General features: G+C 37.4%; 1 protein-coding gene across 7 annotated transcripts in view; it reads right to left on the bottom strand.

The window, feature by feature from the left end:
• Positions 1-17,151, bottom strand: part of UTRN (utrophin) — a 504,353-nt gene that overhangs the window by 236,577 nt on the left and 250,625 nt on the right. For all 7 annotated transcript variants that reach the window (XM_087425184.1, XM_087425188.1, XM_087425183.1 and 4 more), the window contains one exon: positions 6,629-6,818. In XM_087425184.1, the coding sequence (XP_087281310.1) occupies positions 6,629-6,818 (190 nt within the window). The remainder of the gene's footprint in view (positions 1-6,628; positions 6,819-17,151) is intronic.

The following is a 17,151-nucleotide window of genomic DNA, read 5'->3' as shown; positions in this document are numbered from 1 at the left end:
TCATCAGAAAAATAATACTGTTCTAGAGACAGTTGTTTTGGTTACAAATGAGTTTGGGCAGCTAACAGTACAACAAGATACAGTCTTGGGAATGGTACTAAGAATATGATATAAAGTAAGAATGTGGTACTGCAGAGCTGTATAAATTGCTTTAACATTCCTGATACAATTCCTTCCTTCCTTTTTCATTAAATCGCTCCAATTTTTCACAAAAGTAATGAGATAGCATGAAGATAGTATAAATAAAACACAACTATGATCAAAAATATAATAGCTAACTTTTAAAAAAAATACAGGAGCTCATTCAATGGTTTATGTGTAGGATGACGTAGTATTTGAAATTTGCAACTGTCAAACAAGTTGCCTCCTGAAAGTGTACTTAATCCACCTGTCCAAATAAAATTAAGCTCTTCGAGTTTAACCATAAAATATGAAGATTCAAGAATATAAGGGATATTTTATGATGAGGTTAAGTCTAGTAGTTTCCAAAATATGCTTTATTCTTTTAATTGAAAATAAATTAGCTAGAAAGAGATGGACTATTTTTGAGCAATCTACTGAAAGATTATTTTAACTCTTTTCAATTTACTGAAATTTACATAAGATTAATGTGCCATTCAATATTAAGACACCACTAAGTATCACAGAGTTAACAGGTCTTAATGAAGGTAGTTTTGCCATATTTTCTCCAAACAGTTCCCCAGCCCTTCTCAGAAGGCAAGATTTTGTCAACTGCAAAATGAAATATGCAAAATTTAAACAAAAATTTAATTAAGCAAAACACTTGAGCAGTTTTTACAGTCAGTCACTAAGGAAAGGAATCTTTCCTCGATAAGAACGCTGACATGGATTAGTTTTTAAAACCTGAGAAACAGCATTGTCAGACACCCAAGATCCTCATTTTCAATCACTCAGTTACCTTACAGAGCTTCTGATACCGAGGAGAAGAAACAGCCATCCTTTGCAAACGATGTAACAAAACCACAACTTTCTGCAGAGATGTTCTCACCACAGCCATCATTTTAAGTTTACCACACTTCTGGAGACACCTCAGAATTTGCATTATAAATTAAGAGCAATGATCATTTCCTCCCGGTCACTGGACAATGATTTGCCAGTGCTCTGAGCATGCTCGTTTCCAGGAATGCATTTGAAAGAGACAGGGGCTGACGTTCTAGGCAAAAAGAGGCTGAGATTCTTTCAACTTCTTCTCAATTTAAAAAACATACAGATGCCACACAGAAAGCCCCCAGCAGATGCTCACAGACAGTACTTGCTCAGCCCGGCATGGACAGAAAATAAAGCAACTTGAGCAGCCGAACGCTGCCTGCTGCCGGAGAGGAGCGCGCTCAGTAGCCAAAAAGGATATTAAGTGAAACATTAAAGCTGCAGATACAAAGCAGGCATCCCCTGGGATCAGAGATTCTACACAGCACCACGGTGCATGCCTTGTAGCCACTTTATATGAAGAGATCGAGAGGCATTCACTGCCTCACTCTAAAGAAGGATGCTTTCACTACCCGGCTAAATGCAGCTCTGACTGGGCTCTGTGGGATGAGTGAATAGACCCTGTTATAAATCTTGAGAAGAGCAGAAGGGTACTTGCCTCTACTGATATCAGCCCATACATTAAGTATTAATAAATCACCTCCAGACGGGACTCAGAACAAGATCATCTAAAACAAAACAAAACAAAAAATATCTGCAGGGGGTATTTGTTACCTAAGATACCCGAAAAGCAGAGCCGTCCGTGGGCTCACAGATGCCTGCCTAGCATGAAAGCCATTAGAAACCGAATTTCTAATGTTAGGTTAGGACTCCTCTAATTAAACAGCAAAGTTCATAAAAAACAAACCAAAAAAAAGTCTGTAATTGACTACCAACATTCCAAATGACCACATTTCCCCTTAGACAGCATCTTCGTGGTCTCATTTTATTTGCCGTAAAGCTGTTTTAATCTTATGAGTCAGAAATAAATGACATGACTATATGAAATAAAAACTCAGTACAGAATTTTTGGCTTTTAGATGTACGGGTACATGTTTGAGATGCGTTGTCTAGTGCAGCCTGAATACCATGATAAAGATCAATGTGGGTAAAGAATTATTAGGAAATAAACAGAACAACCCAGAATGATTAAATGACAGGGTCAATGAGCACAGCCAGAAATAGAAACCAGACATTTCTCATTATCAGTGTCCTGCTCAAACTAATAATCTGGATAATGCTGCACTTTCACCTTTCTCTCCTATTGTCATGATTCTTTAAAAGAAAGGCAGTCTTTTAAAGTATCTGTTTCTCTTTTTTTACTTCCTCTGCCTTCTCAGTCCTTCAGTTTAGCAGGATTTAAAGTCCTACATTGGGTCTTAGAGGGTTATGTTTATCAAGCAGTGTTTTTGTGGGCTTCTGCTTGTATATTTTTTCCCTTTGGGTCTGTTCTGAGAACCTATACTGCCTCCTTCTGGACAGGCTAACAATGTCAAAATATCTATATAAAGCCAAAACCAGAAGAGGTAGTTAATTAGTGATGTAATTTAAAAATATTAAGTTATTAGGCAAATATATAGAAACAGAAAATAAATTAGTGATAGTTTAGGGGTGGCAGGCTGAGGAGTTGGCAATGGGGGATTGACAGCTAAGGGGTACGGGTTTCTTTCTGAGGTGATGAAAATGTCCTAATTGGAGTATGGTAGTGGACGCACAACTCTGTGAATATACTACAAACAATGGAATTGTACACTTTAAATGGATGAATTGTATGGTATGTGAATTATATGTCAATAAACCTGTCGCCAAAAAAAAAAAAAATGTGAAGTTTTAATTCCTGTCCCTGAACCAGTAGGTGAAGTTTCCACAATGTAGGTATTTACCCCCAAAAAACCTTGCTGGGCATGGAGCTGGGTACCGGGGATGATCTGAAAGAATCTAAACTATCAAAGTCTGCACCTGAGGGACAAGAGGATGAAAATTAGGCTGAAAGAAATCACAGGAGATGAAAACATAATAATCCCCAAACACATACTGTTAGCAAAAACAGCCACCTATCATAATACCACCTCAGAAAGGCAGCAGGATTTTATACAAGAAAGAATCAGAGCATCTCAATTAATTGATACTGCTAAAATGTAAAGCTTATATCTTAAAATATAATTAAAATGATAGTAATATCCCAGAATGTGGGCATGAAAATTCAGAATAAATGCATTTGAATTAAGAGAGAAACTGATTGGAAAGTCAATAATAGATTTTCATTCAAAATAAAAAAAAACAAAGTTCCTGCATCTTTGGCTAAATTTTCTCAACTGAATACAAATTCATAGTGACCAACTGCATACCAGGCAACTTCTTCTGGATGTTACTCAAATGCCTCTTTTCAACAGTCAAATGGATTTACCATCTCATCACACTCCCCACTCACTTGCACTGCTGCCCTGACATCTTCTTTTCCTATATTCCCAATCTCAGGCTCTAATACCACCTTGCAAGCTTCTTTGTCTCTACTCCTTCCCCCTTCCTTAGTCCACCCATACTATCAAGTCTACTCCCCCTGCCGTGGCCTCATTTCTGGTCGTTATCACCTCCAACCAGATGGCTACAAGAGTTACCTAACAGACTGCTTTGCTGTCAGTCTTGTCCAGTTCAAATCCATTCTTCATAATTCCAACAGCTAGATTCTTAAAAAATACAAATCCCACTGCATCACTCTCTTGCTTAATATCCTTTAATGACTTCCCATTGCCACCAGGTTAAAACATAAAATACTTAGCGAGTCATACAAGACCCTCCACGATCTGGAGCACTCAGCAATCCAGAAGCTTCTCCCTCCTGTAAGTCTTCTAAGGATTGGGTTTTCTCTTGCTAATAGTCCTCTGCTGAGGAGTAAAACTTCACTGCCTTGCAGCAGGGCAATGCAACATAAATACATATATCCAAGTGATCATCCATCCTTAACAGAAATGGCATATATCATAGCAGACTCTCAGAAATTAATCTTCATCTTCCATTGTGCTTCCAAACTACCCTTTATCAAAATTTACCCAAAATTCACCTTAAACTGAATATGAAATAAAATTCTTCTTCTTCATAAACCATAACTCTGCATCCAATTGTCATAACACATAAAGTACAATCAGTGAGTATGTTGTGCAAGCAATTCTACATACACCCCATGTGTACAGAGCACACATATGCCAAGGTCTTTATTCCATCTTTCGTGGTGCACTCATAAACTGCCCACCACCATCTCCAAACAGGCCCCCAGAAAATCTATTTTATGATTTCAGTTGCTTTTGTATATTCATTTTCTTCAACATCTTTCCATTTCCAAACAAGTTTTCATTTTAACTATCTGTTCACTCACACAAAAGGAGAGTCATTAATACAAAAGCCCATAGGAAAATTAAAATTCTCTTGCCTCAGAAATAACTCAGCAAAACGCACTAGGTCTCTTACAATCATCAATCTATAAGGTACCAAAAATAAAGCCATGGAATTGTTTTTTAATAAAATGGAGAGAATGTTTTAAAATTAAGAACATTTAATAAAGGAGAAAAGGAATGAAAAATGATGCAAATTACCACAATGTGAAACATCCTAAACATAAGCAAATAGATAAAGAGATTTTAATAAGTTCTTAATAAATGCCCTCTTTAATACTTTCTATAAGCCAAAACAGACTATTTTAGTATTACTAAATTATTTTTGAGAAGCATTTGCTATACATGTTATAATGTATTTTAGTATTTTTAGTCACCCACCTTTCTTTCTTAATGCTGGTTGCCATAAGACAAGTAATCTTGTGCTTAGCTATTTTTATTTAGAAAGATTTTAAACATCTCTATTTACATTTATTTCCACAGTCTGAATATTCATTAAATATTGAGATGAGTTTGGCTATGGTAAGAATACATCCCAAGATGAAATGCATCAGAAGACATTACTAAACTCTAAAAAAGGTCTGTGTTTTCCTGGCGCTCATCATCAAGGTTCATCTCAAGCCTCCTCTGCTCATTGTCTATAAGCCATTACCTACTCAACAGCATAGCCTATGTATCTTTTGAGTTTAACAACATCATATAAATTAAGTATCTGTGAGCATTTACAGGTCAGGCTTATAGTTGTTTAGGTCACAAAAAATAATATATTCTAGCATCCATCCACATTTAGAGCCCTCTATAACCCCCTAAAAATGAGATGATAGATAAATATTTTATCAGTTAGCATTTATGATGACCTGATGGGATTCTAGAGGGTGAGATCAAAAAACATATTTAACTTCAATACTTGCCTGGTCACTCTCACTACCAAATCACAAGTGTATTATGCAATGAATAAGAAATAAGAGGTAATATAAGTAAACACAGATTTTTGTTAAATTAATCTTGAGAATTCAACCGTAACACATCCTACTAGTTTTTATGCATGGGAACAAGTTATAAATACATCTTTTCCAAAAAGGTCCTTTTAAAAAAAAATTTATAACTTTTTAACGAAAACCATTTCAAACAAAGAAAATCTGTAGGAATAAGAATAGTTCCAAAAAAGCTTCTGTACCCTTTATCCAGATCCAGATATTTGCGTAAATATTTGCGTAAATATCGGATATTTGTTAACATTTTGAAGTTTCAAGGGAAAAAGCATTCCTAAGAAAGGATTCAAAAAAGGTCATCATACTGAATTTCACAATGGCGAAGTTAGACTCCAAGGGTCCCGAGGTTGGGATTTACTTAGAATCAGCACACAGAGCATTGCGTAGACAACAATACGGAAGAATGTAATCTCTGCCTTTGAAGGACCATGTGATTAACTGGGAGAGGAGGAGACACCCATCGGGTGTCACTGGATCATGAGTTCACAAGCACATCAGAAATAAGAACCGTCAAATCATGCGAGAGTGACATGGTATAAAGAAGTGAGCAGATGTAAAACCGTAGTAGACTAGGAGACTTCTCCACTGAAATAAGTTCTAGACCAAGATCTAAGTGAGAAGGCCTGTGATTGGCCAGAGAAGGCCATTCTACACGAAGAAGATGGGAAATCCAAAGACACTGAGGCAGAAACTTAGGGGCAGAAAAAGGACTCAGACAGGCTTCATAAGATCCTTCACTAACTTTTTTAAAGGAAAGATGCTGTCTTCTCGCATTTTGTGTAGAAGAAAAACTTGAGTCTCAGACTTGATGAGCAATCACAGCTATCAAGATAAAGACATGAAAGTATACCTTCAAGCCTAATGTTCCTAGTTGTAAACTAAGCCATAGAGTTTTGCAGCTTTTGTATTAAATATTTATAATAAACAGAGGAAGAAATAACTTCATATTAAGAGGAAATGTTCTTATAATTTAGGATTCAATAAGGCTAACTGTAATAGGCCTTAAAATGACAGAAAACAGAAGAGCTATGAGCCTATAAGTCTAAGTAAACAATTATTACTTCCATAAAACAAGGTGTGTTTCCTCTATTAAGTAAAAGCATTTTACAGATCTTATTTCCAGAAACCACTTATTCACAGGGGAGCAAGGACTTCATAACACAATAAGGTGACAACCTCCCTGTGTAACGGTAATAAATTGACATGCAGATGGATCTAAAGCCAAAATAAAACACTGGTTGCAGTTTCCCGTGCACTTGCCTGCATCTGCTGTGTGAGTTCCCTGGCCAAGACGGTGTCCTGAAGAGCATCCTCCCGCTGCGAGGCATCCGCCAGCACGTTGACTGTGGTTTCTGCTTCTTGTATCCACTTGAGGAAGTTCTCCAGATCCCGGCGAGAGGCCTGCACTGTCCTCAGCTCGGCCTCCAAGGCACTCTGTCTGTCAGTAATGCTGCGAGTGACAATAGGACAGGGATGTCCCCATTACTTAGATTGTGACAGTCCACGTCATGCCCACCCTACAGAAGAAACGAACACACAGCCTCCAAGGAACCGTTATTTATTTAAGTACCTAACTTAACTGGGAGATTTATCTGTATGTGTGTCTTGAATAATCCTCCATGGGAGGACGAATGTGAATTGTGAGAAGACAGGGAGAGAGACATAAATATTAACAAAATCCCATCCATATCATAAAATAATTATGACTACATTTTACAACTCATAATTATATATTGTTATTCCCCATACATTTGTGTGTGTGTGTGTGTGTGAGGAAGACTAGCCTTGAGCTAACATCTGTTGTCAATCCTCCTCTTTTTGCTAAGGAAGATTAGCCCTGGGCTAACATCTGTGCCCATCTGCCTCCACTTTATATGGGAGGCTGCCACAGCATGGCTCGATAAGCCGTGCATAGGTCCGCGCCCAGGATCCAAACCTGTGAACCCACCAAAGCAAAGCGCGTGAACTTACCCAGTACATGACCAGATCGGCCCCTCCCCACACATTTTATTTCAATACTTTAGTCTAATGCCTGACACTCAAACAGCAATATCAATAAATATTCATACAATGAGTGATTAAATGAATTCTAGGAAGAAGTCAAATATAAAGAAATATTTAAGATAAAATAAAAATAATTTAAATGGCTTACTTTATATAGTTTTAAACAATTCAGATCAATACAAATTCGTTCTTTAAGCTGATTTAATATTTTATTTGGAAGACATTGGAAAATCAAGCTTTTATAAACTCTCCATTAATCTACATCAAAATTAAATCGCAGAACTATCCTGGAGTTGCATGATTTAAGAGATATACACTTGTAAATTCAACCTTTAAAACTTTAAAACTATAAAACCTCAACATCCATAATAAGAAAACAATTTAATTTTAAAAATGGGTACTAAAATTTTCATTTCTAAGTATTTAAACCCAAAAGAACTGAAAATATATGTCCACACAAAACCTTGTACACAGATGCTTATAGCATCATTATTTATAATAATCAAATAGTAGAATCAACCCAAATGTCCATCAGTTGAGAGAAGAATTGATAAACAAAATGTAGTATACCCATACATGAAATATTATTCGACCCTAAAAAGGAATGAAGTACTGATACATGCTACAACATGGAGGAACCTTGAAAATATTACGCCAAGTGAAAGAAGCCAGACACAAAAGGCCACATGTTGATTCCATTTATATAAAATATTCAAAAGAGGTAAATCCATAGAAAGAAAGTAGATTAGTTGTTGCCTAGGATTGGAGTAGAAGGCAATGTGAACTGACTGCTAACGGGTAGTTAGCAGCACCTTCTTTTGGGGTGATAACATGTTCTAAAATTAAGAGTATGGCTGGTTGCACAACATGGTGAATACACTAAAAACCACTGAGTTGTACACTTTAAAAGGGTGAATTTCATGATATATGGACTATATCACAATTAAAAAAATTAGCCCATGTAATACAATCTCATATATATATTTTCTATCTGTCCATCCACTCATCCATCCATTCATCATCCATCCATCCATCTGACCTTCTATCTGTATATACAGAAAAAGGTAGAAATTTCTGGAATGTTAATTTAATATTAAAAGTTATTTCTGGGTGCTGGGTAAGGTAATTTACTTTTCTATTTGTACTTTTCTGCATTCTTGGAATTTATAATGAACAAGTATCTTTTTTACACATCAATAAACAGATTCTTTAAACAAATGGCCAGAAGATTTAAACAGATACATCATCATAGAAGATATATGGATGGCAAATAGGCACATGAAAAGATGCTCAGCATCATTAATCACCAGAGAAACATAATTCAAATCACAAGGAGATATCACTACATAATAGAATGGCTGTAAGAAAATGACTATGCCAAGTGCGGTGATAATGTAGGGTAACCTCATTCACACATTCCAAGTAGGAGTGTAAAATGGTACAGCCATTTGAAAAACCGTTTGGCAGTTTTTTATAAAGTTAACCATGCACTTAAGATATAATCCAGCAATCTTACTCCTAAGTATTTACCCAAGAGAAATGAAAACCCATGCCCACACAAAACCCATATGCAAATGTTAACAGCAGCTTTATTCATAATAGAAAAAAACTGTTACTAACTCAAATGTCATCATTTGGTAAACAGATAAACTGTGGTACAGGCATACAATGGAATACTACTCGGCAATAAAAATAAACAAACTGATAGATACAACAACATGGATGGAATCCCAAACACATTCTGCTAAGTAAAAGAAGCCAGACACAATAGCTATGTGCTATGATTCCATTTACATGACATTCTGAAATGTCATTAACCTCCTCTTACTAAAAAACCTCTAATAGCGTTGGGCTGCCTACAGAACAAATTCAAATTGCTTCACCTGGAACTCAACGTCCTCCATAACCTATCAGTAATCTATTTTTCCAGCCTTACCCCCTAGTTCTCTCCAATACTCTGTTCAGGTGAAAGTGGTATGCACCTTTTTCTCTAGAATATTCTTAATACTGCGTCCACACAAAAAGTTTATATCCACATATAAATGACCATCTGACCATCTCCACTTAAATCCTACCAATCCTTTGAGGGTTAAGGACTATATCCTTCAGAACATCCCAACCCAGTTAGGTTTCTTTGCTCTGAGTTCATAAAAGGTCAGAACTCCTCGTTATACAGAAATTAATCACATGTATCCTGGAAAAGCCCTTCGATTATGATCTTATTGCACTCTTAAATTTTACTTTAACTATATCATAGAGATTTCTTGTCTGTCCACCTATTCTGTAAATTTGCTGCAGCCAGAAGCAGTCTTTTATAGCTCCCTATTTCTCAGAGTCCTTATGACAGTATTATAATAAGTATTTATAGAATAATGACAACCTATTTATAATATGCTTTTTTTTTCTTTTTTTTTTTTTGGTGAGGAAGATCAGCCCTGAGCTAACATCCATGCCAATCCTCCTCTTTTTGCTGAGGAAGACCGGCCCTGTGCTAACATCTATTGTCAATCCTCCTCCTTTATTTCCCCTTTTCCCCCCAAAGCCCCAGTAGATAGTTGTATGTCATAGTTGCACATCCCTCCAGTTGCTGTATGTGGGATGCGGCCTCAGCATGGCCAGAGAAGCGGTGCGTCAGTAGGTGCACGCCCGGGATCCGAACCCGGGCCGCCAGCATCGGAGCGCGTGCACTTAACCGCTAAGCCACGGGGCCGGCCCCTACAATATGCCTTTAAAAGTACCTCCCAAACACCATTTTTCAAGGATATACAGAGAGATGTCCTTCACAAAAGTCAGTTTGTAAATCAAGAAAGAAGATATGAGAGGCATAAAAACAAGAGATCCAACACAGGGGCAAGCAAGCAGGCTCTCATGCTAATGGTGAAAGGAGATCTCAGAAAAGAGGGGGATGAATCCAAACTGCATCAGATGAGGGCTGTCATCACCATTTCAATTGCTGTGTTTCTTGTTTTAACTTGACAGGAGTAACCAAAGATACGCTGTGACAAAACAAGGAAATAACCCAAAAGAAGACCCAAAAAAACCCGTGAGATCTAGGAAATAGGGATGCCAAACTAGGAGGAAAGCACAGAAAATCCCCACGATTATTGCTGTGCAGTAGGCCTAGAGAGCATGTCTCCAGAAGAGATGTCTCCAAGAAAAAATATGAGGAGTGACAGACTGCTTAATGTGATTGATTTTGTGGGAAATTATACTGTCAGGCCATTGGAAAATGTGGGAAGAATTAGTAATAGGTGCAAAGAAACCCAAGCAAATAAAAGCAAGGCAATTATTAATTTCAGGTAAAACAAACAGACAGGAAGTAAAATTGTAGTAAACCTTAGTGCTTGGGTGTTAATGATGTTTAGACAGGCATAATAATGTCAACACTGCATATCTGCTTATCTAAAAATCCAGTGATGCGATGGTACAGCCACTGTGGAAAACAGTACAGCAATTTCAAAAATTACAAATAGAATTAACATACCGTGCAGCAATTCCACTTCTGGGTATATAACCAAAAGAATTGAAAGCAAGGTCTTGAAGAGATATTTGTGCACCCATATTCATAGCAGCATCATTCACAACAGCTAAAACGTGGAAGCAACCCAAATGCCCATTAACGGATGAATGGATGAACACAATGTCTATGTATATACATACAATAGAATATTATTCAGCCTTAAAAAGGAAGGAAATTCTGCACTATGCTACAACATGGATGAACCTTGAGCACATTATGCGAAGTGAAATAAGCCAGTCATAAAAACACAAATACTGTATGATTTCACTTATGTGAAGTACTTAGAGTAGTGAAATTCATAAACACAGAAAGGAGAATGGTCGTTTCCAGGGGCTGGGGTGAGGGGAGAGTGGGGAGTTAGTGCTAATGGGTATAGAGTTTTCGTTCTACAAGACAAAAAGAGTTATGGGGATGGATGGTGGTGATGGTTGCACAACAATATGAATATATTTAATATCACCGAACTGTATACTTAAAAATGGTTCAGATGGTAGATTTTATGTTATGTGTATTTTACCACGATTAAAAAAAGTGGAAAAAAAATTCAGTGATGAAGAAGGGAAGAGAATGGTGGCATAGGAAAGCCATATCCTATATATTTACCAGAAGAGGATGTCAATAGACAATGTCTAATATTGATAAATTGGAAGATAATGATATACTCATTTTATTTAGAATATGGAAATGTATAAACGACATAGGAGAAGCTAAAAAAAGACAAAGGAGTTGCCCTTAGAGAGAGGGATTGTGATGAACAGTAAGAGAACCACTATATTTTGTTATAAATCTTTTAGCACGTTTAAATTTTTTTGTAATCATTTGCATATATTTCTTTAATTTTTAATATTTAGAAGTTACTCATCAGAATTTGGGTGGTTGTTGGCAGTGGTGTTTAATCGTCCACCTAACCTTGCCCATATTTTCAATTTTTAAAACATTAACAGAAAAAGTATTAAGAATAACCAAATAAAGACTGTGCCCAAAGGATACTAAAAAGCAGAAACTTAGAATACACACATGCAATTAATCGACCATGAATAGGCAATTCCTATTTTAAGAACACAGACAAAATTAGTGACTATAGAATTTGGTAAAGTCAAATACTTTCATTTTACATGATTAGTATCCTTTATTTTTAAGAATATTCATATGTATATAATAAGTTATACGGCAAACAGCTAATGTCAAAACAGGTTATTATGGATTAGCTGTATTGAAGCCAAAAAATGCCCAGACTAGGGAAAAGGATGCAAATATCTGAGAAGCCTACGAGTGAACTCAGGGAATTCTCTATACACGAGAGACATTTACATACCCAAGAAGCATAAAGGACCAGGCGAGCAGGGGAGGTGGAAATCCTAAAGTGATGCTTCAAAGGAAATATGGGAGAGGATCATGAGAACTTGGCCTTAGACAGTATTGGGTCCACCGAGTTGGGTAATTACCAGCAGCACACTTTGGTGACCAGTGGCACATTCTGAATCCAGAAACTAGGGCATTTACTGTAAAACTGTCAAATTATCTAGTGGTCATCAGTGGGAAAAGAGATTCTGCTTAAAAATATTCCCTTTGTAGGAAACTGCTGAAAAACAACTTTCGGATGATGTAAGAGATGGCTACTTTGTTGGTTATGAAAGCCAAAGAATACAGATTTTGGATCAAGGCAGACGAGGCTCTACCATTACTAGCTGCGAAAGCTCGGGCAGCTGCCTATCTCCTCAAGCATCATTTTCATCACCCCTAAACTCCGCTTGGCACACAAGGTTCTCCATGGTCTGAGTCTTGCTTACCTTCCAAGAATCAACTCATCACTCCAAGCCTTATGATTTACCTACAAAAATGAACCAATTACTAATCCTCAAAGTGGTCACTGTTTCTGTCACATCCAGAGCTTTACTTAAATATCCTTTCTCTCTCCCCACCCTCACTAATCTTCCCCTTCCCACCTGGTTTATTTCTACTTACCCTCTAGAACTTGGTGCAGACACCTTCCAAACCTATGGTACCTCATCCCAGAGCATCCCATGATTTCCCTTACTGTGGCTATTCCCGTGCCATCGCTGCTGAAACAAATCATCACAAACTTAGTGGCTTAAAGCAACATAAGTTTGTTATCTCACAGTTTTGTAGGTTAGTTTCTGACACAGGGCTTACTGGACTAAAATCAAGTTGTCAGCAGGGGTGCATTCCTTTGTGGAAGCTCTAGGGGCGAATCATATCCTTGCCTTTTCCAGCTTCTAGAGGCCGCCCACATTCCTTGGCTCGTGGTCCCTTCATCCATCTTCAAAGCCAGAAGTAGTGGGTTGAATCCCCACATCACATTTCTCTGACCCACTCTTCTGCCTCCCCCCTCCATTTTTAAGGTCACCTATGATAGAATCAGGCCCACTCAGATGATTCAAGACTGTCTCCCCATCTTTGGGGACCATGACTCTGCCCACCTCATTGTATTTCCAATCATGACCAAAAGTGACTGTTTTCTTGTCTGTTTAAAGCTTCTGAATCATCAGTGCGCCTGGCAGCCCCAGGGTCTACACAAAGCAGCAACTCAACAAGCATCTATTAAATAAACTAATACAAAAATAGGAATAACATCTCCCTTCCTGCAATATTTTAAGGAGAAAATGAGATATACACACATAAATGTATCAAGACATAGTAAATACTCAATAAATAATATTTTCCCTAACCTTGTCTGTGAATTCAGTAAAATACTAGGAAATTAACGTTGCTTATAGCATGCCAATGTGCAATTTACTAATAAATGTCCTGGGGAATTTTTTAAATTCACATATATCTGGTGTCAGATTTTTTACCATAAATATAATCAACTACTAAAAATAATGAACACACTGAAAACTAAACTCTATTTATAGCAGTCCAAATTGTCTTTATATTATAACAAATACACATTTTAAAATTTTATAATCATAGTGTATATATATTAATGTGTAGTCTGATTTTCGAAATTAATATAATTTCGTATGAAATTTTGAATAGAATATAGCTCAAAGGTATCAGTTCTCCACACCACCCATTTTAGTCTTTTTTAAGTTAGATTCAGTGCTAGAGTATGTTATAGTGGATACTACAAGAATCTTTCATCCATTTTCAAAGAATTTCACATGATTTGTCACACTACTATAAGGCGACAAATAATTGCTAAAATGAAAAGGCTCAGGAATGTGTATTCACACTTATGACACAGGCTAATAAATTACCTTTAATGCCATGCGTGCACTGCTCTCAGAAGAAAACCTAATTCTACCACCTCTGCCATTGACTAGTTATATGGCTTGACGTAAATCATTTAGAATCTCCAATTTTTTTTCCATCCTTAAAAGGAGTTGCTTGGACTAGGTCAGTAGAGAACCCATTTCAGAATCTCCAGAGGTCCTTTTAGAACTTCGTAATTCATCCACAGAGATGATAAAACCTGCTAGAAGAGTTCCTCCATTCTCGCCCCCATCCCTAGCTCCAGATTTGGCTTCATTAAGAACCACTGCATGTAAATGAAATGTTACTGATGGCAATAGATGAGTGGTGGGCAGATCGCACAAGAGTTGGGAAGCATTAATGTGGAAGACTCCTTAGATCACATGTAGTACTGAACTTACATTAGTCACGATTCTCAATGCAGAGTTTATATCGGGTAGTCCTGATTGCTCATTTCAAGAAAGATCAGAACAGAGCTAGAGGAAGTTCTGAGAAATGTAACAAGAGAATATAGAGGAAAAAATTATAGAAAAAAATGATTTCAGTTTTAGGAAATTGTGGCTACTAGACAAAGGCAGAGAAGATTTTTTAAAAATCGTTTTAAACCCATAAATCATAAAGAATAAGGATAGGCTTAAAATCTAAAAGGTACATCTGAAGTTTAGAAGGGTAACTGCAGCAGAAATAGACATAAAAATTCTTACTTAAAACAGAAGTAACAGACTACAGAATTCTTTAGTGCAAGAAACGGTGCAGACTGAAAATATAAATAGCTTCTCATAAAAGATTTAAGGAACATGGGTGACAGATTTATAATAGTTTATATTAAAAGGAACTGGGATTTTTAAAATGTAAACTCAGCTTTTAAAGAGATTTCTGGTATAAAAGCAACTGTGACATGCTACAAATAGCTTATAGTTATTTTACAGCATAACAAAACATGGCCACCCACATAACTGATTTTTTAAAATGTTATTTTAAAGATGTTAAATAATACTTGCTTTTTAAGCTACAAGATATATTGTTTAATAAAATGCACATGTGCTTATAATTGGTCAAAAGAATGTTTGAACACAAATAGATATACATGTCTTTTTTTTTTTAATTCACCGGAAAAGAGCATCTTAAGAAACCCACAGAAACATGTTGCTAAATTTCAGTAGACTTAAAAGGTGACCTTTACAGTTACATGAAATTTAAATATATTTATCTCTTCTACAGTGGAAAATAGTAGCATTAGCAGTTTGAGGGGCATGTAGAAAATTTAAAATGAAACAATTCTTCAAGCTTTTTTAATGGGTATCTTCACAAGGTAATTGTGTTCTTTGGTAAATAAATAACATTTAGCTGGAAAATATATTAAAGCACGCTTTGAAGAAATGTAGTCGATTTAATAAAGAATTGGTCACTGCAGATATCCCTAAAGATCTACGGTCTTTCACTCCATGGGACTTCAGGAGACTGTTCTGAGCTGCTAATGCCATGCCACTTGGGAAGCTCAAGAGAGGAACCCCCACCCCCACGTCCACCCCATTATTATTCAAGACCACAGAGCTATTTCCGTTAGAGGATTTATCTCACCACATCCTATTTCCCTTTTAGCTAAGTCACTACCTGACATTCAGTCTTCATTGGCCAACCAATATTGGACCAGAACTCTAACACTACTCTGCACCTTCCCCAATCTGCCCCAGTCCACCTTCAAAATTCTTCTTCCATTAAGCCCAGAAACCCATTCTATAGTTGGCAGACTCCTCAGATCAATCCCTTCACCTTGTCTTAAGTGAAACTGGTTTCCCTGGGGCCATCAATTCATCTGCGAACTTTTAATGAAGTTTTTCTCTTTTTTCTCTCAGACCCTATATGCCTCAGGATGAGGAGTTGGGGTAAGGGTCTTCCTCCTTGCTTCCCATGACTACTTCCAGGCCACTGTTCCATCTTCCAGGCAAAAGCCTACTCCTTGAAAGCACAAGACATGTATCCATTCTGTTCATATACTGACCTCCAGGTCCATGGTCTCTGCATATAGTTATAAAGGTTTCTCACTCCCTCGACAAGTAAGTGGAGTCTGAAATCCAATTCAAGATCTGCTCGCCAAGCCATAGACTCTAGTGAGGGACTGCACCACCCAGGGAGAGGGTCATGTTAGACACCATTATGAACGAGAGACAATCCTGCTCTCCACTACCTTACAAATTCTTTCCTGTGCCCTGCTCCCTCTCTCTTTCCTCTGCACTCTTTCTGCTTGCTTCTGGGTAGAGCCACATTGCTAAAGAACACTACCACAGGGCTATCTTCCCTTTCCATTTCCTATTATAAACCACAAACAGGCTCCCATCACTGCCCAGCAATACTATCAACATCTCCTAGGAAGCTCTCTGTCCCACCCACCAAGACTCAGATTTTACATCTGATCCTCTTCCTTCAAATCTCTCTCAGTCCCACCTCCAACCTCACTGACAGCATGCCCCATGGATCATAAAGAAAGCAGAAGTCACTGCACAGAGAATTGTTCATCTTCCCACCACTAAGGCACCAATCCATGTGCATCTGTGCTTATCTTCTCATTTTCCTTCCTGCCATAGTGGAAAATGCATTCCAGCTCTTACCAACCTCAATTCTCCAGATCTCACCTTCTTGTCTACTCAAGGACTTCCTTTCCTCTTTCCTCTTTCTTTTTGTCCTCTATCTTGAATCAGTCTCTCCTCTACTGGGTCATCCCATGAGCATACACACATGCTTTCCCATGTCCTATTTTAAAGACAATCATTCACCTCTCTTTACTCTCCAACCCCTCCAGGTACTACCCAATCTCTCTGTCCCTCTTCACGACAAACTTCTCTAATGTTCTTTCCACAAATTGTTTCTACTTCTTCACCTTCATCTCCTTTTCTAGCTTCTAGCCCTATCACTCCCTTGAAACTGCTCTTTTCAAAATCACCAGAAATCTTCAAGCTGTGGAATCCCATGAATGGTGTTCCACGTCACCTCTTCTGATTTCTCAGCCTAATTCAACAGAGTGGATCATTCCCTGTTAGAAATA

Source organism: Ceratotherium simum, chromosome 38 (assembly GCF_057802395.1).
Source record: "Ceratotherium simum simum isolate JZ-2026a chromosome 38, ASM5780239v1, whole genome shotgun sequence".
NCBI lineage: Eukaryota > Metazoa > Chordata > Mammalia > Perissodactyla > Rhinocerotidae > Ceratotherium > Ceratotherium simum.
The sequence above is the reverse complement of the archived record's forward strand: the minus strand, read 5'-3'. Positions and strand labels throughout refer to the sequence as shown.